Below are 26,206 nucleotides of genomic sequence, written 5' to 3'. Positions count from 1 at the left end.
CTTTCTCACAGTAGCGAGCAGTGTAAATGGTGCACTGATCGAACTGCTAACTCTTTTATGAGTGCACTCTCTTTTGTTGCAATTAATGTGAGGTATGTTGAATCGGTGAATGAACTCACACCGCAGGAACTTGTTACTGGAAAATCATTAACTATTGGGGGGCAAGTATTTTCAGTACCACACACTAGGTTGCCGTTTTTTCCCCACATAGCTTTGACGTAGCATTTGTGTCCTTAATGTGGTTTATTTATTTATTTATTTATTGTGGTGCTCCACTTACATGGAGAACGCATAACCGCAATGAAAAAGATTACAGAACAATAACAGAAAAAAAAAAATTTAAAATAAAAAGACAGGAAATAGATTAACACTGGAAAAGCAATACAATGTCACAAACAACTAGTTGCATAACAAGAATAGCACTGATTGGTAATAGTACTAAAAAGGAAAAAATGAACAGATAATTAGGCATTATTGTGTCTTAATGTTATGCTATGTTATTTTTGTGTCTTATTTCATTATCCAGATTAATTAATGAGGACAATTACATTAAGTTTATTGTGATTATTTAATTAGTTTAATTTAGCTAGATTAAATTAAAAGTCAGCAAGGTAAGCTACTTCCGAAACCTCGCTGACTTCTCCAACAGAGAGAGCTCCACCCCAACCGAAATTTTTGTGCCGCGCAGCTGTGATACGAGTATTCCGCCGCGGAGCCAAAAGTAGCGGGGCGGAAGATACATAGGGGAATATATATGTTTCATGGAAAGGGAATGAAATTGCACATTTCATCATGTAGTAAGTATAACTAGGGCCTGACTTTTTAGGGTTAAACCCGTATCCGCCCGATATTTACCCCCCGAACGAAATCTGTAAAATTCGGGTTTAACCCGAATCTACCCGAAAACATCCGGGTCGCGTGGCACACTCATAAGCGTGCATTAAAATAAAGTTTGATAACATTGCTAAACAATAGTTCCACGTTAAGACAAATTTTTATTAAACAAAAAAAAATCACCCGAATACACCCGAATTCCTGACGACAGAATATGCCGTAATGGGATTTAACCCGAATACACCCGAATTTTCAAATGAAAAATATCACCCGATATTTACCCCCCGAATTTGGCCAAAAATAAAACCCGAAAAAGTCAGGCCCTAAGTATAACATATTCATCCTAGTCCCTCCCATATCCATGTTTCTTTCTGAGGAGAATCCAAAACAGGAAAGAGGTCAGCACGTCTTTACAAAGACACTTTGTTCTTAACTAACTTTTTTAAATAAAACATATTAATTTATGTGGAGTCCACTTTTATTGGAAAGCTGGGCAATTTTTATCAGCGAACATCAGTGACCAGGCATGATTACAATATATACTTTTATTATTGTTGCAAAAGCTATTCTGAGCTATTCTGTTGGAAAAATTATTTGCCTTCACTTGGTGAACGTGCTCTCATCATTGTTCAAGCATGCGACACCTTCCACACAAGAGGCAAATTTCTGCAACCCATGGACGACAAAACGGGGTTTGCCTTAAAGGAGCAGTCTAGAGGCCCACAACTTTGTTTCTGTTTTTGGTCAGTACGGAATGTTAGGCGGCCGAAAACAGTTTTCCCTCAATTAGTGCAACCGTAGTGAAGTTGGGACGCCTGCAATAGCTCCCTGAACCTCCCGTTCGCGAAGCACCCTCCTTCGCCTTCACGATAGACACGTGATGAGCGCCGCCACGCGCGTCACTATGTGACGCAAGTGGTGAGGACGCTCCTCATTGGACCTGGGATTACAGGATCGAGGTGAGCAACACCGCGCAGGCCGGAGCGTCTGCTACCGCTTCGGAGACGCCATGCGTTCTCCGGCTACGTGGTGTCCGAAACGGAGGGTGTGAAGGCTGTCCACGACACAACCACGTTTTTTTGGGACCGCAGATACCACGGGAAGAACGAGTGGCGCAGCCCGAAATTAACCGCGTCTTGTACAGCGAAAACCCCGTGCTTCCCGACAGTGTGCAACCTTGTCCGACCGTTTTCACCGCGCAGCTGGTTCAGTGGCTAACAGGTGGCGCCACAAGACTGCCGCCATCGCTTGCTTTCTGCTGCTGTGAATTCTGAGATTGCACGGAAGCCACGGGTATATTACTCTCGTGATCGTAATCTTATTTTCTCAGGCTGCATATACGCTTTTTCTTTTTTAGAAAACGTGATATAAATCATATAAAGAATAGAAGTCAACAAGAAACGGCTCGCAATGTTCGTAGCAGACGGTTTTTCCTACGAACGAATGAGGGGCTCTCTACCACAAACGCCACAGTAGGGTGGGTGCGGTCTGCAAGTTGGAGTGCTCCGGCCTGTCACCGCAGCAGCCATTTTCCAAATTAATTGCGTCGTGGTGAAACAACTTTGGACAGAAATATTTTGTGGGAATGCTTTTCACATACTGCTTTACAAGATGACAGCAGTTATTGGCCATGTTAGATACCATTTTAATGCTCCTTTAAATGCAAGCACCAACAGTTTATTGTTCACGCTCGCATTAAATGTTAATGTAACCACTCTATCCAGGTGCTTGTTTTACCTTTTGCTGCTCTTGAACATGGGGCACGGGGGGTTAGACATGAGTGCATACATGAACATGCATGTGGTGTTGGAATTTACCTCTTGTCGATACTTTGCCGAACCAGGCCAGAAGAATTCAGAAGGAGGCTGATGATCTCATGGAAAGGCACAGAGATATTGTTGAAAGCATTGAACCACAGCGGGAAGATGCGGAGGGACTGCTTGCAGAAGCTGAACACCAGCAGCAAGTAAGAACGTAACCATTCATGTTGTCTGTTAGCTTCCAGCTTCTTCCACATGAAAATGTCTTGTGCAAGTCACTACGTAGCTGCAGTGATGTTTCGTTATAATATCTGTAGAGCCTGAAGTTTTTGGGAAATATTTTTTTCTAAATTCGGGGGTAAAAATCGGGTAAATAAACGTGTGCTCTAAATTCATCCAAGTTCGGGTGAAAAAAACTTCCAGTATGCTCAATTCGGGGAGCAATCGGGCTCAGTTACTCAAACAAACTGTACTGGTTTGGTACAAAGGGTGATGTAACTTCATTTGCTGCCAAACAAGTTAGTGTGCATTCCTACAGATGTCTCAGTGAAGACGAATGTGCCGGGTAAAAATGGGATTTCACCCTAAAGAGGCAACCTTCAATTAGAGGTGCAAATTCGGCGAAGAATCGGGGGTAAAACCTAAAACTTCAGGCTCTACCTATCTGCCATTACATTGTAACTCACTGCAGTTCTGCTCCAACGTTTGACCCATATCTGCAAACCATTAAACACAATTTAAAATTATCCCCGCATTTTCTTAGCAGTTAAACAATCGCATTACTCCTCACTGCAGCAGGAGGGAGGTCACCAATTTTTCTTTTTGTCTGTGCACCTCCTACAAGTGGGTCTTTGTTATTTCCATTGATAATGGTACATTAAGCTGTTATCACGTAACTGTAATAATTCTACCCCCCCCCCCCATTTTTTGCAACACTCCCCCCGTGCCTGTGGTTTTGGATAAACCACCGTGGTGTTTTTATTACGGTATGCAAAGAACAGCAATGACTCCAATACCACCAGAGGAGATGTTTCAGGGTTTGCCTAACACAGTCACAAAAATAGTGCTTAATTTCATACTTACAGTTCTTAAATACTTACAATGTGCTGCTACATAGATTACAGATGGGCTCCTCGCTGCTACGGACGCTGCCCTGCAGAAGTCGAAGGAGGCAGTCGAGAGCGGCGAAAGGATCTTGAAAGAAGCGCAAAACACTCTGCAGACTCTCAAAGGTGACTGACTGGAATGGTGCCAAAACGTCCCCTCATTCATTAAGATTATCCTTATCCATCATTGTCGTCATCGGCGACTTTTTCAGCATTTGACGAGAACGTAAAGAAGAGCAAAGAGAAGGCCATGGAAGCCTTGGACCGCATCCCAGAGATCACCGACTTCATTGAGGATGCAGAGAACCGAACTGGAGAAGCTCGGGAGGCACTTGAGGACGCAGAAGACGATGCTCACAGTGCTCGGGACATAGCGCAAGAAGCTGAGCGTATTGCTGAACAGGCATCCCGGGTAAAGTCCCCCGTGAATGGGTTTATGTTGGGGGTGTGCGACTCACCCCCAATTGAAATAACAATAAATAAATAAATTAAATTAATAAAAACAAAGAAATAAATAAATTATTAAAAACTAGATAAATTAATAAATAATAAATAACAAATAATAATAAATTGAGTACGACTCACCCCAATCGAATGTCGAATTGAATGGGGGAAAAAAATTGCGTATACCGAATCGAATATCGAATATTCGTGCAAAATTTACAATATGTGACTTTCGCACTAAACTTTTCGACTTTCCGTTTTGTGGCCCATGGCTTTAGTGTAATTTTTCTGGCATTAACTGTCACAAGAGAGGCATGCAATCCTTCTGTTTAAAGCCCCCTACTCTTTAATTTTACATCAGAGTGCTTACTGCTTTTCAGGTGAGCATACACTCACTGGAGCGCTGGAGTGGTTACCTTCATTTCAAAATTCTATGTCATGCAGTAGCACGTTATACGGATGGGGCTGTAGTTGTTTCAGACAACCACAGGCCATTTGTGAAACAAACGAATTGGCATCCTGCCTCAGCTTTGCCATGAGCACCCTTTAGTCTCTTTGCTGTCACTCGAGGAAGTTGCACTGCTGAAATTTTAGACATAAAGGACATCTTTAAAACTCCCTTCTTGTTCGTGGGCTGTAGTCATTATTCGAGAGTCCTAACTTTTCAAAGGCAACCTCACAGATATCAAATCAAAGTCCCCCGTAGGCACCACTAAACTGCATGTGGGAGGGGCGCCACCCCTTCCACAGACGATGTCTACAAAACTAAGTTTGGATAACATTATCCGTCCCGCCTGTGTTGGTCCCTGCAGCAAGAGCAATTTCGTAAAGCAGGCTTCGCCTCATGCACGGAAGCATCAGGTGAAGCCCACTTTCGGGTTGTGTCGTTCATATTCGTGTCAAATATTCGAAAAATCGAATATTGGATATTCGATTCGCGAGTCGAGTAGTTCGAGCGTTTGATATTCGATTCGAATTCGAGAACTCGAATATTCGCACACCCCAAGTTTATGTTGCTTTTTAGATGCTTAGTTTTAGGTTCTTCATGCGTATTAGCCGCAGATTTTATACACGATTTTTTTTCTTCTCACGGGCGCTCCGCGGCTTATCTGATGACTATTTTTCCTGGTATTTTTCCCATTTTTCCCAAGGTTGGAAAATGTTTTAATGAATTGCCGACAGTGTCTCTGGAACAGCACCGTTCTGCCGTTGCATGAACAGTGCGTAATTAATGGGCGCATCTACATTCAAGTAGATTTATCTTCCTAGTGCCGTCCCCCAGACAGCTTTAACGAAAGTGGTGACAGTATATAATTCAGTGTAAATAATTAAATACATAACTGTAAATAATTCACAAAGAATCAATTTCAAGAAATATTCGTCCAAAGACTTCTTCTTCGACAGTGTATGCGCATATGGCAAGAAAATTGAGACAGCACGAGAGTTTTACGAGGGATTGAAAAAAAATTACGAGTTTTACAGACTGGAATTAGATCTGCAATCTTATCTCTTGCAAGTGTGTTACTTATACCATGTGGCACATATGGCACTGTCGAGAGGGAACGTTATCAAATATATTGACCCTTCAGGGGAATCTCTCCACATCTGAGACAGCCAACAGAGCAACAGTTCAATGCTTTCATTTCAATGACTCGATGTTAATCAGCACGCTTGTAGCGAACTTGGAGGTTTTATTAACCACTTGGTCTCGCTGGATGCGAGCAAGGACTCTGATGTGTAATGTGTGGTCCTCTAACAATTTGTCCTGCAGGATGCCAATCATGTGAAGAACGAAGCTGACCGATCGAAGGACACGGCTAGCGCCTTGCGCGAAGATGCAGACCACGTGGCAGCTCAAGTGGACGACACTGACAAGCGCATGAAAGAATATGAAAACCAGGCTAAGGATGATGAAGCCCTTGCCAAAGCGGTAAACATGCTATATGTGGCCTCATTGATGTAAAGACGCACATGCTTCTATAGGTAAAGCAGTGCTACAGAATTTGAATGAAGAGCCCTGGAGGTTTGTACAAAATCTCATACTCGAACACAGGAACGGTAAGCAACCGAGATGTGCGTAACCGAAGAAGGTAGCATAATTCTTGAGTCTGAGGAGCGAGAACATAAAAGGGACAGAGGGACAGGGTTTGCAGTGGGGTATAACGTCAAACATGGGAACAGTAAGCAAGCAAGCTGGTGTGCAGTGATGGCCACTAACTACTTCTACAGTAATTTAACTATAACTATACTAACTACTTCGTGATGGAGTAGTTTAACTAGTAGTTCAACTACTTTTCAGGGGAGTAGTTAAAACTACTTCTTTAACTACTGCAATGTAGTTTAACTACACCTATAACTACTTAACGTTGTCCATCAACACCAATCCCTTGTAGTGTTCTTGGACACCTAAATATGAATCACAAACAATGATAAACTTTGGCTCAAGCCACTGCTACGATCGTCAAATACAAAGCTTGCGGCAGGATTCTTTCTGTGCCTACGCGATAAACTAAGTTGCATAATTATTTCACAGCAAATTAGGCTTCACTGGACATTGGACAAGCATTAAAAGTGAAGATTTAGTACACATGCACGACACAATTGCTCTGCACCTCCGTTCTCGTCAAACAAGTAGCTCAAGGTAAAAGTCGGAAGCACAATCGTGCCGTAAAGCCTGCGGCAAAATCGGAAGTAGTTCGCGCCTTCAGTAACCTAACTACTGTAGTTAACTACTTAAAATAGTAGCTTAACTAGTAGTTGCAACTACATTTCTGCAAGTAGTTGATAACTACTTTTTAACTACAATCTGGTAGTTTAACTAGTAGTTTAACTACATGTAGTTAATTACTGGCCATCACTGCTGGTGTGTAACTGAAGAAGGTAGCATCAAGGAAGGGTAACAGAATCTTTTTTGTTTCCGTTACCACCTTCGTTACTGGCCCTTATTTGTTTCTGTTTCTGTTTCAGTTTCAATCGTTACTTTCGTTAACGTTACGTTTATGTTTCAGTACCGCCCCACCCCCAGCCTTTTTGTCTTCCTTCTAACTTTTCTTCCCTTCAAAGGAAAAAAAAAAGAAAAGAGCTTTGAGACTGTGACAAAACTTAGTCCCTCAATGTTCTGAAATCTATTTTGAGGACTCTAGGGATACACGCACACAAGAGAAAACGTTTTTTCAAAATACACATATAGGTACGTGATTTCTGTGAACAGCTAATATGAACATGGTTTTCAGGAATGTTACTCACGCTTGCAACTTCCAACTCACCATAAGCGTATAAGGACTAGGCTTCTTCTATTTACTCTATACTACTTACTTACATGCTCCAGTGCGACAGTTCATTTTAGTTCTTCAGTTAATTTTAGTTTGCTTCATTGAGGTTTATTTCCTAAATTTATCTACATGATAGGGTAAAGAACTGCAATAATTCGGGTCCTGCGGTACCCAAATCATTACTGCAAATTATTGTCATATCCGTTTCTGTTTCAGGTATTCTAGGTGCGCGATATCCATTTCTGTTTCTGTTACCGTTACCTGGGTTTCTGTTTCAGTTACCTTTCTTTGGGTAGCAATCCTTGAGTCTGAGGAGCGGGACAGGGATGGAGATGACACAGAACAGGACCAGACAGATTCAGTCTGTGCTGTCCTAAAAAACCTGACTTGAGTCCGACTGGTCCTGTTATGTGTCATCCTGCTCCTGGTACTCAAGGAATTATATTACCTTTTTCAATTACTCACCATCGACCTACTTCATAGATACTATTGCAAACCTCAGTACCTTGCAAAAATGTTCACTAAAGAAAACATGGGAAACATGCCGAACACCAAGGTTATTGTTGCATTATTTAGTTATTATTATAGCTTATTAGCTAATTAGTTATTATTAATTATTGCATTACAAATAGTTTTTACAAAGTTACTTAGGCACGATTGTCACATATTGGGGCGTAAGTTTGCTTCCCTCAGCATTACCATAGCGATAACACTGCTCTAGAATAGCCGTTACCAGTAACTGTTATTTCAGTAGTACCCCCTGTAGATGAGCCATTATTGACCCTGCTGAAGGAATTGGTTTCCTCTATGTTTTGTTCCCAGTAGTACTGGTAATGCCATACTGTGTGCTATACTGGTATTGCAATACTCTTCCACAGGCATCAGAAAAGGCAAATGAGGCCCGCACAGGAGCGACGGAAGCATACGATAAAGCGAGGGCTGCCTTGGACACAGTAAACGGTATCATAGCTGCTCTAGGTGAGTGCTTCACAACCGTAAGTCGCCACAGGTATGCCAAGAGTACAAAGTAGTGCCTCTTCATGGTACGATAGCTGGGACCAGACCATAATGCTGAGGAGGGGATGTCAAACTGGAGTCCGCAATGTAGCCAACACAGCTTTGGTAGCCAGCACAGTGTTCAAAAAGTAAAACAGACTGTGTCTGATGGGTCGTTATATGCAAAGAGTACTCCTTGTACTCTACAACACTCCACATTGTCGCGCAGCTTGATGAGGAAATGAAGACAGAAGGTGCAAAGTGGCGTGCATCTGCATTTCGTTAATCACACATGACTAACGGATGAATTCCGTTCTTTTTGTGTTGGTTGTCATGGTAACAGCATCCTTCAAAGGGCTTTGCACTTCCTACCCCTTTGAAGTGGTGCACCGAGATTCCAAGAAACTCACAAGCAGTGACTCTGGGTAGGGCCTTGAGTTTTTGGGTTCTATGTTTTTTTAAAAATCGGGGGGGGGGGGGGGGGGGGGGGGGTTAAAAATTGGTTTTATTCCAGGAGCCTTAAAACAGGGTAAAATCGGATAATAGTGCACGAAAAAAATATTTGAATAAGAGCTTCTTGCATTTTAGATTAACACAAGTTGCCAAACAGCCGTACTGAGTGTCCAGTGCCCGTAGTGGTGGCTGAATTGGCACTTTGCCGAGTTCATTTTTGTTCTTTTTTTTTTGTTTGGGGGGGGGGGGGGTATGAACAGATTTTTTGTCGGGTTTCACCCCACGAAACAAGGCCCTACTCATGCGCAAACAATGGGGTAGCTCCATTTGCAGCAATGACATGTGAAATATGATTCCTTGTTACAGAAAATGTGGACGATGTAGACACCGGTGACCTTAACAGGCTCGAAGAGCGCCTCAGACAAGCAGAGCGAGACATGGCACAAGCTCGCCTCGATGACCGTGTTGCCGAGCTCCAGAATGCACGCGAGATGCAGCTGGGCTGGATGAGAGATTACGAAGACGAGATCAACAAGCTCAAGAAGGATGTCGCTAACGTAAAGGACATCAGCGAATCCCTGCCTGAAGGTTGCTTCCGCAGGATAAGGTTAGAGCCCTGAACATCTCGGGGCTCCCTTTTCCTTGTGATGTCTCTAGAAGAAAAGATATTATGAGTTGCTCTTTTACTAAAAGTGGCAGAGTGATGATCACCCTTCTGTAGAAGAAATGTACGTATTCGAGAATCTAAGTTATTTTTGTCGTTCGCTGGTCAAACTACCTCAGCGATGCCCAGCAATATATTTTTTCGATGGGCTGGCTCTATGCAGTAAATTGTTTTCCTAATGTATACCTTTATGGCCCACAAAAAACATTTCTTTGCCAGCCAAAAATTATTTTGGGTGCGTGACAGGTAAAGAGTGGTGTTTATGCTTGACGTCTCCAAAGTGTACGCCAAAGAAAATGTACATGATACCTGCTGCAGGCCATCTAGTGAGACGACTCCAGTTCTTGTTGCTCCGTTGCGGCTTTTATCGCGACGACTGATGAATTAAACGACACTAGTGCGCTATTTAGTTTGAGGCCACTCTTCTCCGCTGTGGAGACAAACTATTCTAACGGGGGACACTGACATAAACATCTTGCAGTCCACGTAGCGTTGTGGTACGACGGGAATCTCGTACTTCACTAGTAAATGTTGTAAAATTAGGGTCCGACATCCTCAAGCAATGTTGGCGAGAGATTAATATTCTACCAGCTGGTTCCATCACTCACACACACAAACACATCAAATGAAGCTCTCAAACTGCCATTACTTTTAACGTGAAGTTATGATTGGACATGCAGGGAAGCATGCTTCTACATATATGGGGACCACTGCAAAATAACATAGGCATTATATAGTTACAGTGAAAACGTAGCACTAGCGGAACGTGCCTGCTCCCACTGTTTGTCTAATTTTTATATATACCATATAGGTTTTGCTTATGACATTTTTTTTTTTCCTCCCTTTCATGTGTTGATTGCGCATCGTACATTTCATCCGTCAAATCGCTCTTTTTTGCTCCTCATCCGAGTGGAAGTCTAAATCCAGCCACATCATGCTGTACTTCTTTGTTCACTCATGTTTGAAGCCTGCTGTGTGTTGCAGCTTTCTGCATTTGACGCACTGCCAACAGCTGCATCTTCATATGTGGCTTATATTTGTGCATAGTAGAAAAATAACACTTGCATCAGAGTTTGTTGGAAATGACATGAAGTTACTATTGAAATAAATTTTTCCGAGCCAATCACCCTCCATGCTTCACATTCATTGCTTCCATGCAGCGGAACCGTACAGGGGCAGTGAAACGATCATCTATAAATTTTTCATCTTTGGCTGCGGCATGTTGTGCAACACTTTACGTGAGCTCTTGTGAAGGAACGACCAGCGCATTTCCCCACTGCAGAAAACTGTGGGAGGAGTCGTATGAGACGTGACATATATCATATGCTGTCCACTAAACCAATGTAATTTACACACGCTAGACGCCCCCATTTACGGGCAAATCAGTGGGGAGGGGGGGGGGGGGGTTTCAATGCTCCAAAGCTGTGCAACACGCGGTGCCAATATTTAGAAGCAGAGGTTGACATGGGCCGTCATTTTTCAGCCCAGCATGAACCCAATCGCGGACCCTGTAACAATGGTCCTGTAAAGGTCAAACTTTAAGGTCAAAAGTTATGTAACTGCAAATGTAACACCAAAAGTGATGTGACAATTTTTTCATTCTTTCGCGCTCACCTCCTTCTTTTTAAGCGTTAAGTGTTAAGAGAGCGCTCACCTGTCGGCAACGAACTCCGTCGCAAACTGCGATGCGAGACTCCAGCAGTCCAGAAAACCGGAGTACGTCACGACCCGCGTTTCTAAAGCGTGTTGCCTACCCTACTCTGGATCGACTCGCGCTACCTATATCAGATAGGGGTAGCTATAGCAGCTGTCGTCTGCTTTTGCTGTGACTCGTCTCGGCTGAATCATGGAGGACACCAGGAAATTCCAGTGCGGATTTTGCGATGCAAGTATAGAGAAAGAAAAGACACGTTGTTTGTATCTGAATCGCCGTTTGTATCGGCTGAATCGCCGCCGCCACCACCACCACTCGTTGGGCTACACGACAGCGCGGGCTGTCGCCAACCCTTGAGCCGCACGAGAGCGCATGGAGAATAAAGCATTCTGTTTGACATTATCGTCCATTGCCTACTTGTCTCTTATACACGAGCTCTAGAACTTCGTGAACCCGTGAGAGATCTAATGCAGGTACCATAATACAGATTCAAACTGATGTTCAAGTGGACGCATTTGCAAGGATATGATACGATACATAGCCTACTTGGATTGTGTACAGGATTAGTACTGTTACCGAATTTACAAAACTAAGAATTCAAAAGATTTTTGTCACCACATTCTTCTTATTCCTTTCCCCTAAGGTACCATCATCATTACAGGAACCTAAAAGTGTATGATTTCAAAATTTTTGTCGTGTAACGTACTGAGCACATGAAGAGCAGCTTTTTTAAGCATGCAGAAGCCCTGCTACATTTGTGAATTAGTCATAAATTTAGAAGAGGTTCTTACCCGTCTCAGTGTGTGCGCCAATGATCTCTCCAGATCCTTTCTTGAGCCAAACGGAGACTGTGTACGCGCCCTTCTCCATTGACGGAATTCACACTCGAGGCACGCATGTGACTCGTCGATATCAGATTCAACGTGACCGAACATAACTTCCTTGATAAAATGCCCACCCCTTGTTCGCTTGTCGAACAGAGGGTACTGCCGAATGGAGATATGCCATGAGATATGCCCAAACTGTTTTGCTTGGTAGGGGCACAACGATACCAAACAGCACAATGTACTGAAAGTCGAGTGCAGTAGGGGCGGACAGGTAGGTGGAAGGCCTTGAACAGACTGGGTGAAACTAAAGAAAATTGATAAGACACATACCGTCCACCCCTATTGCACTCGACTTTCAGTACAATGTGCTGCTTGGGGACATATCTTTTTGCCTTGTGTTGTGCGGAAGTAGGAATGGTACGCCGTCTTCCTCGATCATGATACGAGGTCACCAAAAGAAAAAAATGATAAGGAGTAAAAACACACAACACCAGCCTAACCAGCCGTAGCCGTAGTCTTTGGAATTTTTCATGCCAGATACTCTCCGACCCAAAGAGCCTGCGTTAAGATAGGGGGCGCGCTGGCGCTGCTACACGGAAAGAGCTGACCACAGCACCCTGTATTTAACGTCCGTCGCGGAAGACGGCGTGTCTAAGGGCATTCCATGAGTGCGGTATGTTTACGCTGTGGGTCGTCATCAGATTCCCAACACAAGCGTCGAACATCGAAATTATTCTCGTCGATCGTTCAGCCTCCTCTCCCAACGGTGGCCCGCCTGCTGCTATGATGATGAGCGAAAAGTCTTTGTTAAGTTGGTAGAGAGACTGAAACCGAAACAAATCGGAAGGGGAGGGCTGGGTTCCTTGAATGGGCACTTGTTCGCTGCCTCCTATTGAAAGAAAAGTAGGATCGAAGGTCGCGTCCCTTTATGGGACCGTAATCCTCCCAAGACCGTGGCTTTCGGGCACGACCTTTTTTCGCCCCTAGCATCGAACTTAGTGCAAATCTACCAAATTGGTGGCGCTGTCGAACACTATGACGTCATTTTGCTTACGAACAGGCAGGCCGGTGCTAGGGTTGTGCGGGGCCTGAGGCAAAGCCACATCGCGGGGCCTGTTTCACACCAGCAGTAATGAAAAGATAAGAAATGATAAGATTTTCGCAGTGGGAGAATTTTAGCAGTACGGAAAATGGCAGCAGGAGAGAAGGGTGCGAAATCCTCGGTATAGATTGCAGGGTTGCCGGATTTTTCTTAAAAGTGGGACTTTTTCTCATCACATGACGGAATGGCATAAAACACATTCTTCTCTCATTTGCGTGCGATTAAGTGCATATTTGATATTTAAAAAAAAGTAATTCCTGGTTGAGGGCTTCGTGCGCGGGGCCTAAGGCGGTCGCGCCTTACTCACCTACCCCTATCGCCGGCCCTGCGATCAGGTAGATGTCTATTTGCGAATCTGCGACGTAGCTGTCAGAACGCCCCTGGCCATTTTCGGCCACCCACTCTAGGGAGGCGGGGCAATCGCGAGCTCGCGAAACTAAGTTGTGGCAAGGAACGCGTCCCAGATCGCTCATTTAGCCTCGCCATATTTCGATGTACCGTCTTATTCTGCTCGCTGCCAACAGTCAGTGACAACTTAAGTCCAACAATGGGGCCACCCACTCCTCCGTGAAAGGCTCCTACGATTGGCTACCAGCCTTTGCAGGACGCCCCCGCCATATTGGCCCCCACTTCGCGATGTAGTGCCGTCTCCCCCCCCCCCCCCCCATTTGCCCGCGCCGCACTACATTCGCGCGCGCGGAGCGATTCTTGTGTGGGCGCGGGGTCAAGTGTATCACTTTGTTGTCACTGACTATCTTAACTTTGCTTGCCACGATATACTACTTCTGGCAAATGGCATTCAGCCCCAAAAAGCAAAAAAAAAAAAAAAAGTGTGTGAATCAATATTCTGGGAGTCTTACCAGGAAAATTAAACAAATTAAGATTTCTCATCCCTCCAGCTGCCCACAGGGACGGCCACAGGATGTACCTGAATGAGTGTTCATCCTCAGGACGTTCTGAAGATATATACGAGGACACGATGACACCATGGGGACATTCCTGGGGGATAAGCAGTTTTTGTCACTCAACGCGCCTGCTTCTGCACTGGTTCATCCATGCAGCTTCAGCAAAGACACTCAATAGTGAAAGAAATGAAGAATATATAAAAACAGAAAGAAAAAAAAAAGCAAGCGAAGAAACGATTTTCTTGCTAATGGTTTAGGCATGCCCAAGCGATCTTGTTGGAAGACCGCTTCAGTTTTCTTTCTTGAGATATTTGCACTTCGTCTAATTTGAATGGCTTCACAATGTGTAGGTCAATACTCAGTCCTGTACTGCTTTTGCAGAACAAATATTTTGCTATTAACATAGCCTTGAGTTTGAGGGGAAAACACAGGACGAGATGAACAGATCTCGTCTTGTGTTCGTCCTGTGTTTTCCCCCCAAACTCAAGGCAATGTTAATATCCATTCAACACCAGCTAGCCTGCCTGCTCCTGCTATTTTCATAAATATTTTGCGAAGGGCACACGATCAGCTTCCTGTAATGTTCAACGTGTATTTATACGTTTCCTAAATGCAGGAGAAAAAAATCGCGTTTTCAAGCATCAACCGTGAAATGTAATACTGTGCTGCGTCTAACATTTTAAAAATTGTTAACGCATTAAAAATCTACACATGCAAATAAAACGATTAACCGTGCAGTAGTCTGCACTTCTTCAAATTGTACCAGAGACCTAACCTTTGTAACCTTTGTAACCAAATTGTACCTTCAGGTACCGGAATAAACGGTATGCAGCAAGATTTTATACATGGTCAACTCATGAAAAAAACGGGGGAGGAGAAGAAAGAGAGAGGGAGAAAGTGGGCAAAGGCTATACAAAAACCTTAGACGGCAGGGGCAGAAAATTTGGGGGAGCAGTTTAACCTCGCAAAGCCAAATGGAACGTCCAAAGGGACAAAGCAAGAAGTTACAAAAAGGGGACACTAGACAAGAAGCGAGAACACACCCAGAGCACTTCCTAAAAGATTGACTTGGGGCTGGAAACGACGAAAAGTTGTCATTTCCAGTCCTGGGGGTTCAACCCACCCGAAATGGTACCTTTGGCAGTGCATTGGGGAAACGAGGGGATATCCTCTTCTCGCATTTAAAGTCTCCATAGAACCCCTCCCGAAATATTTTTCTGGCTATGCTGCTGCCTGGTATCCAATTCAATCCAATCCAAGTCGTGTTTCTTCCGCACTCAAATCGGGAGTATGAGACACCCGGAGCGGCCACTAAACAGGGACGAGCAACTTCGGAGCGCTACACTCCTCGCTCGCTGATGCCGCTTCCTGTTGTCTGGCTATTGCAGTGCACAATCGGACAGTGGCGGATCCGGGGGAGGGGCGGTCGCCCCCAAAACGTCAGTTTATACAGTAGCTTTCCCTCTCTCCCCTCCCCCACTACGCGCTTCGACAAAGGCTCCGCCCTCAAAACTCAGGGTCTATAGATCCGCCCCTGCAGTCGGACGACACGTCGGCTTAGTTTGAGCACATACAGCAACGTTGGAAGAGACGACAGTGGTTGTGAAGACTTTTCTTTGTAACAGCGAATGAAATAGAAAATTGGGACTTTGTAACAGATGCCACCCACCAGGAAGATTACTGTGTAGGCGTGAAGATGTCTGCATTAAACCACTGCATTTCGCGTGAATAACCACCGATATCCGTGTGAAAGTTGCCCATTAATAGAAAAGCATGATGGCTGTTATAAAAATATTACAGTTGCCCGAAACGGAAGAATTGGGAACATAGTAAGTCGGCATTTTGCTTCCGAGCCCGCACTTCGAAGAACTGGAAGTGCGTCACGGAAAATCTCAAGCACCCGGGCGTTGGTCGTCTCCTTCTATGCACCAAAATGAATCGAGAGCGCGAAAAGCGGCTCAGTGCACCTCCCGGGTGCGCGAGTGGTGCTTCTGTCGCGTTAAGTGAGTGGAGCCTGAAACAGTCGTGCTCCGGGGCGCCTATTTAAAAAGGCAGTGTGAAGAACAACAACAACAACTTTATTTGACTTTGGAGAGTGGGGCGGTTCATCGCCAGAGGCGACACTGTACCCCATTGCTGGTGGGGATGTGGGGAATAAAATAACGAGCCCCTTCACGATAACGATCGAAGTCCGATGGTGTCCAGAAATGTCAAAAGAGCTTTGAGCGCAGATCGTTATCGTGGAGAACAAATCCAGATCGTGAAGAACAAATCCATCTTCCTCCGAATTGTATATATACAGACATTTATCCGGTTGTACTATACAGATTGCTTGTCGGTCACCGATCAAAGATGATGGGTCGCGCACCCTTCCGGAATCCGCTTGCATTATACGCATATAGTCACACATCGCTGTATCAGTAGCCTCCATATCCTTTGAGCCTCGTCTGGCCGACCACAATTCACCCATCCTAGCCTAGTCCCTAGGATAACTAGTAGCCGCTGAGTAGAAAAACCAATGCTTATGGAGCCGCGGCAGGAAATCAGCGCGGATCGGCAAGAAAGAAAGCAAGCACGACAACACACTGAGCGCTAGCAAATCACCTGGAGCTCTGCCACAGTCCCCGAGCTGTTGTGTATTTTGCTTGTATGTTTTGTGAGAACAAACGCTATTACTGGTTTGCTGGCTGGCTCGTCCCTGGTTGGTTGCTGTCCCGTCCGTTGTACTCCCCACACTGATGGAAACGTTGCCTACTACTGTGAAGTGCGTTTATTTTGTCCGCTAACATCGAGTGTGCTTGGACTGCTTGCTATTATTCCGTTAGGTAGGGGTATCACCACCACCACCACCACGACCTACTGTTGAAACTGTAGCAACGACGACGACGAAGACCTTTGTGCTCACGCGCATGATCGTACCGCGCGGTCCACTAGCGCCACAGGGCATCAACCCGCGGACCGGATATGTCTCAATAGAACTATGGTGAATCATAATAAACCCTTATGCTACGACTTACGAGAACGGCGCACGGAGCTTGTAAGGGGTTGTGTTATGTTCGACCTGTTAGGGGCCTACCGCGGCGGCACACTTGTTGAGGTGACACTCCTTCGCTCTGTCGTCATGGCGATTATTCGCCGTAAGCGCAAGCGCAACCGTAATCGCAAAAATGTGAACCCGGCCGCCATTAGTCTCTATAGGAATGGCATGCAGGTCGCGGTGCAGAAACACATATGTCTTTAGCAGGCCGAGTAGCGGAGCACTGCGGAAACACCCACCTTTAGTTAGGACTTTGAAGGACTTTAGTTATAGGAAACGCCCGTGGAAGCACACATCAAGCACGCAAACACCCACGACTCCTTGCTTTTTTCGTTTGAGCAATTTGTAGCTTATACGGCAGACAGGCCGCTCAGCATACTAGACTCGACTCGACTCTAGCTAGCAGACATGGACCAGTGGGGCAGCGAGTAACCAGAACGTAGCCAGAACAGACGATATAACCAGAGCACAAGTAGTGCATAACCAGAAAAGACGATCAATCGACGAATAACCCCCAGGCGATTGCTCTGAGGCTGCCTCATCCTTCCTCACCCTTCGCTCTCGTCGACTGTTCAAATGCCCTCCGATCCAATGTATACTCTAAGGGGATGTTGCGGAGCAATCAATACCGTCCTGGAAAGCAGCCCCTTTCCGATCTATTGATTGCATGTTAGAACATATCTTAGGGAAATGGGTTGAACCACACTTGTAGCAACGGGAAAGTTGCTCCCAAGTACACTGTCGCTGCGCAGCTAACAATCTAGACGCATATTGCACAGCGCTGGGGAGAGTTTCCACGAGCACTACAAAGCAACTGTGTTCTTAACTTTGCAAGTTTGAAGAGCATTTCATAATACAAATATTTTCCTTGATAGTCACCTGCCCTCATCTGGAATTCACAGATAATAAACATTCAGTCGTGCACTACATGAACAAATTGAGCAAATTGAGTCGCAAAAGAAATAGTATGCTTTATTAATACACCTTAGAACTCCTTATGGTGTGGTCCTTCGGGAGAGTAATACCCAAAAAGTTCATTGCACTGATAGGGCCGACACCCCAAGCATTGGGAAGCTTGCGACATTGCTACGCTTCTTTCCATAGCAGGCATTTTCTCATTGGGTTCATCTTAGTGCCCACGGCACAATGGAATGTCTCTTGGAACATTCTGTTGTTCCACAGGGGAACATTTACCAGGGATGCCACTGCGTTACTACCATTTATGGCGCTATTTTCGCAGTACCCCAGGGCGTAGTAGACATAGAAGAGGTGCTGAACGCTGTACGACCTCAGCATCTCAAAACGAGTGTCCAGTCGCTTCTCTCTGAGGTACAGGTCCAGAGTGGGCTTCAGAGCTGCTGTTGACTCCAACAGTGCTTGTGAACTTGCCCTCTGGACGTCTGCGTACTGTTCAAAGCACAGTTTAGTACTACCAATGAGGGAGTGGCTGAGATCCGGCCACCAACTGCTGTGCGAGTGTTGGCTTGCATTGAAGTTGATGGCACGCAGCATCATCCGCAGCAAGCACTGTGTAATTCTTGCTCCGGCGTGCGGAAGCATCAAGCTTTCGTCGCCTTCAAAGTTTACCAGAGTCATGTTGAACATGAGCCACGGCAGATAAATGGTTTGGTCCTCAATATGGCAGTCGGTCTGAAACGCTGAAGAAGGCCAGTAGAAGTCATTGTTTCGCAGGCGTTCCGTGACTGTATGTTTACGAAGCTTATAGAAGGAAAGCAGACCTTGCCCATGTATCACGCGAGGAAGCTTCCTTACGTAGTTGTTGAACTTGTTGGTGTCCTTCAACCAAGAAGGATAAAACAGCGCTATCTTGGTCCTGTTAAGAATCCCTCTGGCTATCGATTTCGTTCCTTCGTCCAGCACCGTTAGCTTATCCAATGAACTAGTCAGCTGTTGGACCAGGACACGGCTATGGTGGGAGATAGAGTCCAGTCCAGCGGTATGTTCTTGTGCTATGCGCACGGCGTGTAGAAATAGTAGCGGTGCAGCGCGTTCTGCCATGCGAAGGCACAGCTTCCAACGGGGAAGAAACGGACGAGGCTCGCTGTAGAAGTGTTGCACGAGCGCTTGGGTGACTTGCCCTTCCCACGGTACGAACGCCGACATGTCTGTCAGTAGTCGAATACCTAAATAATTGAGCACGATAAGGGGTCTGGTGTTTGCCACGAGGAATGAAATATTGTTGAAATAGTGCGAGCACTCGACCACCACCGTCGTGTAGTGATCGGAATGCATAAACGACCCTCTGGACGAGAACATCTCGTTTACGAAGAGCAGGAGATCTGGATGCTTCTTCAATGAATACATGCCCGAAGAGCAGTGGGAGCTGCTGTAGTTTGAAGCCAGGGATTCTAATCGTGCGGCAAAAACAGCAACCTGCTCAGAAAGGGTAGCTGCAATGTGCTGTGAGGTTAGAAGCGACATAGCCATATAAGCAGTCTGGTTGTAGAAGGCCGAAGTCTTGGTAAAGTTGTCTGGATATGGAGAAAGTAGCTCCGGTATTCGAACAGCCGGAATGCTTTCGTGATCCGCGGACGGATGAGGTATCATTCGAATGTCTACGAGGGTCTGTATCCCAGTCATTCGAAGCAGCTTGGCGACAACCAACCAAACTGACGAACTGTTCCTCTGCGAAAAGGTAAAAGGAAACCCCTCGAGCGTAGAAAGCCAGAGCAGTTCCGTCATGTGGCTGTAGCTGTCCTTCTGAAGCTCTTGTGTGTCCATGCACGCCCAGAAGATCTTTCTAAGCTCTGAGAGCTCTTCGAAGGACTCTGTACGTTGCAGCAGATGTAATGCTTGTACCTCTAGTTGGTGAGTTAGGTCTCTGTATGCAGCTGCTATAAACTCCTCCTTCTTGAACGAGGACCCGCTGACTGTGCTCTTCCATCGCTTGCATACAAATTGGTAAAAGTCATCGCATGGATTAAAATCCCAGGCCAGGAGGCCTTTGAGATAGATGCCGTCGTTGCGGCATGCTACCGTATCACACGTGGTAGAGATGTCTCTTGCTGACAGATCGTCGTGTGTCTCGGGTGAACTATGCTCTCTGATCCTGTACATTGAATAGTTGCCTAATACAATTGCTGGACCCTGAGAATCTTTGTTCCTGGAGACGGAAGCCAATATGACGCTAAAGAGAAGCGCAACGGGGACCAGAGTAAGGAATAGCATTTTACGGTTGAGAACAATGCGTCTGAGAAATGGCAACCGTCGCACCGTAGGCTGTAAGAGAGACACTGCGTCGTCGATGTCCATGTTATGCATCAACGAAGCAGCTTCGCGGTCATTAATCTTCCTTGTTGGTGGCATGTCGTCTTCGAGACACTCGAAAGCTGTTGTGGGGAGCGGACATGAACCGCTAAAGCACGTCGGCTTCTGTAGCATGGCAGCTGTGGATTCTACGGTCATGTCGTCGTGCAAGAACGTGGAGCCACCCGCTTGTTTCGTGCTGTTGTCAAGACTCCTGGATTTTCTGACTTTTTTGCACCACCACAGTGGTCGTCCTCGTCTGTGCATCTGTGAACTTCCGTCCCGTGTGCGTTTCGCTTTGTTTTCGGAAGTCCTGCAAGTGGCAGCGTTCAACGAATCCACCCGCGCTCTGCTCGAGTCTGTTCCGGACTTGTGCATAAAATACGCCGCCTTCGATCGTTCCCTGGAAGAGCGATACTTTCGACGGTGCTCGCCGTCACCATGGGGGGATGTGTGGGCAAATACATGGGGGTAGAGTATGTTTGCTTCGATGTAGCCATCAGGACTGTAGGTATGGGCACTCTCCTCCGAATGCCTGAGCGTTGGTGAGAATGAACGGCCAACCGAATCTCCCGCATCAAAACCCCTCAGCAGGTAACTCGGTGACGAATCCCGCAAGTGATCGGAGTACACGAAGGCAGCGTACTTTGTTGTGTCTCTGCTCAACGAGCTGCTCCTCGCGTAGCTTGGGCTCAGGCTCTTTGGTCGGCGTGCGAATTCGTGAGCCTGCCGTGCCATTCGACGAACTGAGCTCTCCTGGCTTTTCCGGGACTGGTGCAGCCGTGGAGAAGAACCAGCGAGATATACCGATTGGAAGTTTGTATGGGGCGGATGTGGATGAGATGAATATGCCTCCACTCCGTGAAAAGACGATACGCCCTCTGAAATGACATATCCTGTTTCTCCCACGGTGTTACTCCTCCTTTGATCTTCTCCGATTTCCTCTATGCTCCTTGAATACTGCCGTTGCTGGCCTCCAGGATGTACGAAAGAACAGCCGCTTTGATCAATTATACTCACACTCTCTTCGGCAACAGCTAGGCAAGTTGGCACGATCGCCTCATAACGGATGTTTCGTAAATTTGTGTCACCATAGAATTGGCACGAAGAGGGTGCCAAGTCCAATGTCGCGTCTGCAATGTCATCAACCAGGAACATTCCTTGATCGTGTGGCACATACGTCCACAACGAATGTCCTTGGCTACGGTAAGAGCCCAGATCTTCGCGGTGTGGCATGTGCCCTGCGACACTATCCGGAGGATACACTTGCGCATCCACGCCAGCGGTGTGGCTACTTGCCGTCGTCGCGGTCTGCCATCCTTCGTATTCGACCGTTCGCGATAGTATGTGCTGTACTGCGGAGTACTCTTCCAATGCAGATAATGCCGCGCCCAGAGTCATATGGTCTTCAACCGTACGTTTCGAAGGCACGTTGTTCGCACTAGTCGTCTCATCACCAGTGTGATCTGCTTCTAAACGGCAGTCCTTGGTTACTATCTTCTTTGCCCTATGAGCTTCTCTATGGGGTTGCCCTTCATGGTGCTCATGGCTTATGAGCGGACCCTCACCCGTGATACATGTAGAACTCTGGTAAGGTGCAGACGCTACGTAAGCGTAGCCCAGCTGCAAATCGTCAGTGTGCAAACGGCAGCTCTTACTCTTTCGAATTTTGGCCGCGGTACTCATCAGGAGGAGTTCGCTGTCTGGGTGAACCACACGGCACTCGGTGCTGTGAGACCTCCTGAATGCACGCCGTCTAATGCTGGAGCCCATACTTGTTTCAAAAAGGGAACAGACGCTTCGATCCATGGTGTCCTGGAACCGTGCACGTTAAATCCGACGGACGTCCGTGAACTACGCTTGGAATGAAGAGCGCGTGATGCGTCGACTGACGAGACGTTTCATGATGTCGATGTCGATTGCATGCAGATCGCGCAAAGACATCTTCTTCTTCTTGTTCTACCAATCAAAAGATGGCCGTGGGCCACTAAGGGGGATTGGCAAGGACAAAAGGGCGTAAGTACGTCTGTAGGCTGGGAGGTACCCGGGTTCGAATCCCGATGCCGGCTGTGCTGTCTGGGGTTTTTCCTGGGTTTTCCTCTGACGCTTTCAGACATATGTCGGCACAGTTCCCACAACGGCGAGCCCTTTCACCGTCACCACCTGTAGTGATGAGATGTAAGGCGCGGGTGCTAACTGACATATCTATGACGTATGACGACTATGCATGAACACGTGCGTACGTGAAAATGTACGAGAGGAGCGAGAAAGTGCCTACAAGCGGTTGGAGAGCACAATGTACGACACGGGATCTGCCACAGCAGACCTATTACAGAGCGCAGTATGGGATGCTCCGAGAGAAAGCACTGGCGCTAACGAAAGTGGGGCTCCTAACAAACGCAAAGGAGTGCAGATATACCTCTGGCGGAGTTGGCCAGAATGAGAGCAGAGGAGCAAAAAGTGGTCAGTTGTTTCATCCTGGCCACAACTGGAGATAAAGACAGGAGACAAAGGCTTCCGGCACAGCGACGGTAAAACTTTAACGGTAGCTCGAGGCATCGAGCTCGCATCACCCAGACTAGAAGTCTGCCTGGAGCTGCAGAGGTTAGGGTTCCACGAAAAGGAAAGATGTTCATAGGGTGGTCGTGGAAGGGCAGCTCGAGACAGGCTCAAGAACTCGGAGGAGAGGAAATATCCCCTAGAGAGGACACTTTTGCGATGGTCTCGGCGGTTTCGTTAAAAGTGAGTCCACGGTGGCCAGGAATCCACGTGATGACGACATTGCGAATGTGATGCGGGGCAAGGTGTACCAAAATGGACAACAATGACTCTGAGGTTGGCAGCAAACCTAAGGGCTGAAGCTGAAATGACGGATAGGGAGTCCGACAGCAAGAGAATCCTTTCGATGGCGGGAGGAACCCTCCTGAGGGCAAGGACCATAGCTAAAAACTCGCTGTCAAAGGGAGGGTAAAGTCTGGAAGCGGAGCCGGAAACTGAAAAACAAGTTGAGGCAAAAACAAGCCAGCTCCAGCGCAAATCAACGAGACCGTCGCCGTCATTGCCTTGGATTGGTCTCTTGTAGAAAGTATACAAATGCGCTGAAGAGCTCTGGAATCCATTTTGCTCTCGTTTGAATATTTTTTTCGGCCCATTGGAAAACCCTGGAGGTGTCGAAAGCGCTGAAAACACTTACGGGGCTGTTTTGAGCCTTGTAAATGACATCGTAGAACTTGAAGAAAAACAATGTACAGGTTTCCGGCGATGCAGAATCAAAAATAAAGACGGTTAAGAGCATAGACTGTTTACTATATACATTAGAAACAAGACTTTCGTGCCGTAGGCTGCACTTCTTCCTTGTAAATGACGCTAAATTTGAGACAATCGAATCCACTACACGAGAAAATCAATATGATTGGTATTCTGGAGTGTGGCAGCGCAGAACAGTGGTCACAGGTTCCGGTTGTCCGGTAAAAAATTTTTTTAGTTGTTCGAAATGCTCTGACAATCTCGACCAAGGTGTGCTATAAACGGGAACGCGCAGTATGTGCGCAGTTGACAGCCACGTGGAGCAGCAGAGGAGCCTATTTCTTGGTAGTTGCTTAGACCATGTCCCAATTATCCTAATGTCTGCGGAACGTGGGAGTTCTCTATTACGTTGTGCTAGAGCCCTGCACGGGCACAGGCCGGGCTTGTTGTTGGCTGTATGCTCCTGGCAGGGCCAAACACTGGCCGACAAAATATGCAAACACCGCGGTCCGGGTCCTGGCGGACAAAAGATGCCAGCAGGGCGGGTCGGTCTGCCAGTCAGGCTCGACCGGGTCACGCGGCTAATTCCACACAATGGAGGACTATTAGTTCATATCATCACGCGCATGCGTCATACCTGCGCATTAGTATTTGCAAAAACAAGCAAAGGACACTGCGTTATGCGTATGATTCGACCCTCTATAACATTCTCAAAACCGCTCCACATTGCTCCTGACTCCTCCCGTATTTCACAAACACGTTTGCAAAGCTTGGTGAGAGGGGTTGGGGTTCGGGAGGAGCTTGTCGACATCCTCTACCTCCACAAGAACTTGGTAATGTAACGACAACGCGCTTGCCCGCGTGCGTTTTGGATTGAATTTGGTCTCGTGCTGTTGTGGCGTTAAACCGACAGTTCTTGTATGTTTATGGCGGTGTCTTCTCTCCTTATAAATTGACTTATTAATTTGTTTTGATAAGCGCTAGAAACGCGTACGTCACGGCTGGGAATACTAAGCCGGGATCTACTATCTGAATCACCGGGCCGGGCCGGACTCTATTCGCTGAGTCACCGGGCCAGGCCGGGCCGGGCTCTACTCACTGAGCCACCGAGCCGCATAAAAACACGAAGGTGCGGGCTCGGGCCGGCCCATTTTTCGATGCTCCCGGCAAGGGTCGGGCCCGGAAAAGTCTGCCCATGCAGGGCTCTACGGTGTGCCCGGCGTTCCCGGAAGAAGAAGAAAAATCCGAACGACGCTGGACGAAAGAGGTAATATTTGTTATGGCGACATTTTTTTTTTTCTTCCTTTTCATTCTATTAAACATATCCCCCCTGTTATGGCGAATTCGGGTGGTATTTCGTGGCAACACGGCCTAGTGCTTGGAAACTGCGAGTCTGGCGCCCGCGCTGGACCACGTGACTGTTGCCATCCGAACATGAGTGCCAGGAATCTAGCGGTTTAGTCGCTTGGACCACGCTAGGGTCATCGCGCTCGCTCGTCTTTGGGTTTTGTCGTCTGCTAACCCACGTCAGCTTCGGCGTGCGGACCAATGCGGGCCCTTGCCACCCTCGGTGTGCGGATGTGACGACACCGGACATAGTTGGGCAACCCGCTGCTCGATTGGCGGGCGAAAAATTGGTAGCTTTCAAATTCCTTGCGCTCTGAAAGCGCCACGTGAGCATACGAGATTGCCATGAAGCGATATTGCGAACTGCCATATTGCGCTTTGACCAAGCGAACATGATTGCTCGGGAGCAGGATCTGGATCTGGTAGTCAAAGCAGCACTCTGTATTCCTCATGTAAACGCAGATCTAGAGAGTGGATTTAGCGAAAATAAAGCATTTCCTGAAAGAAAGGCCTCTCTTACGCCTGAGACACTAAACTGTATACGGCATTCTGCAAGCTATGCGACGCATTTTGATAGCGATATTACACGGAAGATGTTGGGAAAAACTCCTCGAAAAGATATCGTGAATGACTTGCTATAGTGTCTTGCCGAAAATCGCTGTAAGAGTACAGAAAGAGTGGAGCAGTAAGCTGCCAAGAAAAATACCGTGCGAAAACTAAAGGTTGACGTTGAAAATGCAAGAAGATGTTGTGCCATACCGATAATCTGATAATCTAATTCGAAACGGTGTGAAAAAAAAAAAAATCTCCGGTAACATAGAGAGTGGGGAGACCCTCCAATCACAAGGAAGAACCAACCTTACAGCGGCCCTGCAACCCTCTCATGAACGATATTGAAACGTGCTACTTGTTTTGTGCCTCATAGTTTATTACTGCATCGTTTGCAAGTTCAGTTGCCGCAATATGCTAAAATACAATGTACCACCAAGGTTGTATTTTTTTTTTCTTCTTCTTACAGTGAGAGGGGAGTTACGTGCTCAGCAATCGCAATCTCCGTATCCTGCAACTCGTTTTTTCCGCTTACACCAATCTCGATCGCACCGATCCCAATTAATAATGCCCTTTATGCCGAAGGTCGCGCGGCAAACACACGACGGGGTAAGGGGTACTAAGTGAAAACTGCTTCTGAGAGACACGTTTGCAAATCCCACGAAAGCGAAGAGGCATTCTGACCTCAATTCTGGTTCATCCGGTTTGCTAAAGGCGGGAACTCAGTCAGACCGGGCGAGACC

General features: G+C 46.6%; 1 protein-coding gene across 3 annotated transcripts in view; it reads left to right on the top strand.

Annotated features, from left to right (window-relative positions):
* The window catches only part of LOC135368198 (laminin subunit gamma-1-like), an 89,126-nt gene extending 78,474 nt beyond the window's left edge, over positions 1 to 10,652 (top strand). For all 3 annotated transcript variants that reach the window (XM_064601332.1, XM_064601330.1, XM_064601331.1), the window contains 6 exons: positions 2,678 to 2,800; positions 3,712 to 3,826; positions 3,913 to 4,112; positions 5,916 to 6,074; positions 8,295 to 8,394; positions 9,232 to 10,652. In XM_064601332.1, coding sequence (XP_064457402.1) covers positions 2,678 to 2,800; positions 3,712 to 3,826; positions 3,913 to 4,112; positions 5,916 to 6,074; positions 8,295 to 8,394; positions 9,232 to 9,485 — 951 coding nt within the window. In that variant the 3' untranslated portion in view covers positions 9,486 to 10,652. The remainder of the gene's footprint in view (positions 1 to 2,677; positions 2,801 to 3,711; positions 3,827 to 3,912; positions 4,113 to 5,915; positions 6,075 to 8,294; positions 8,395 to 9,231) is intronic.
* The last annotated feature ends 15,554 nt before the right edge of the window (positions 10,653 to 26,206 follow it).

Source organism: Ornithodoros turicata, chromosome 9, assembly GCF_037126465.1.
Source record: "Ornithodoros turicata isolate Travis chromosome 9, ASM3712646v1, whole genome shotgun sequence".
Classification (NCBI taxonomy): domain Eukaryota; kingdom Metazoa; phylum Arthropoda; class Arachnida; order Ixodida; family Argasidae; genus Ornithodoros; species Ornithodoros turicata.
Note: the sequence above shows the minus strand (reverse complement) of the source record. Positions and strands in the feature narration are given on the sequence as shown.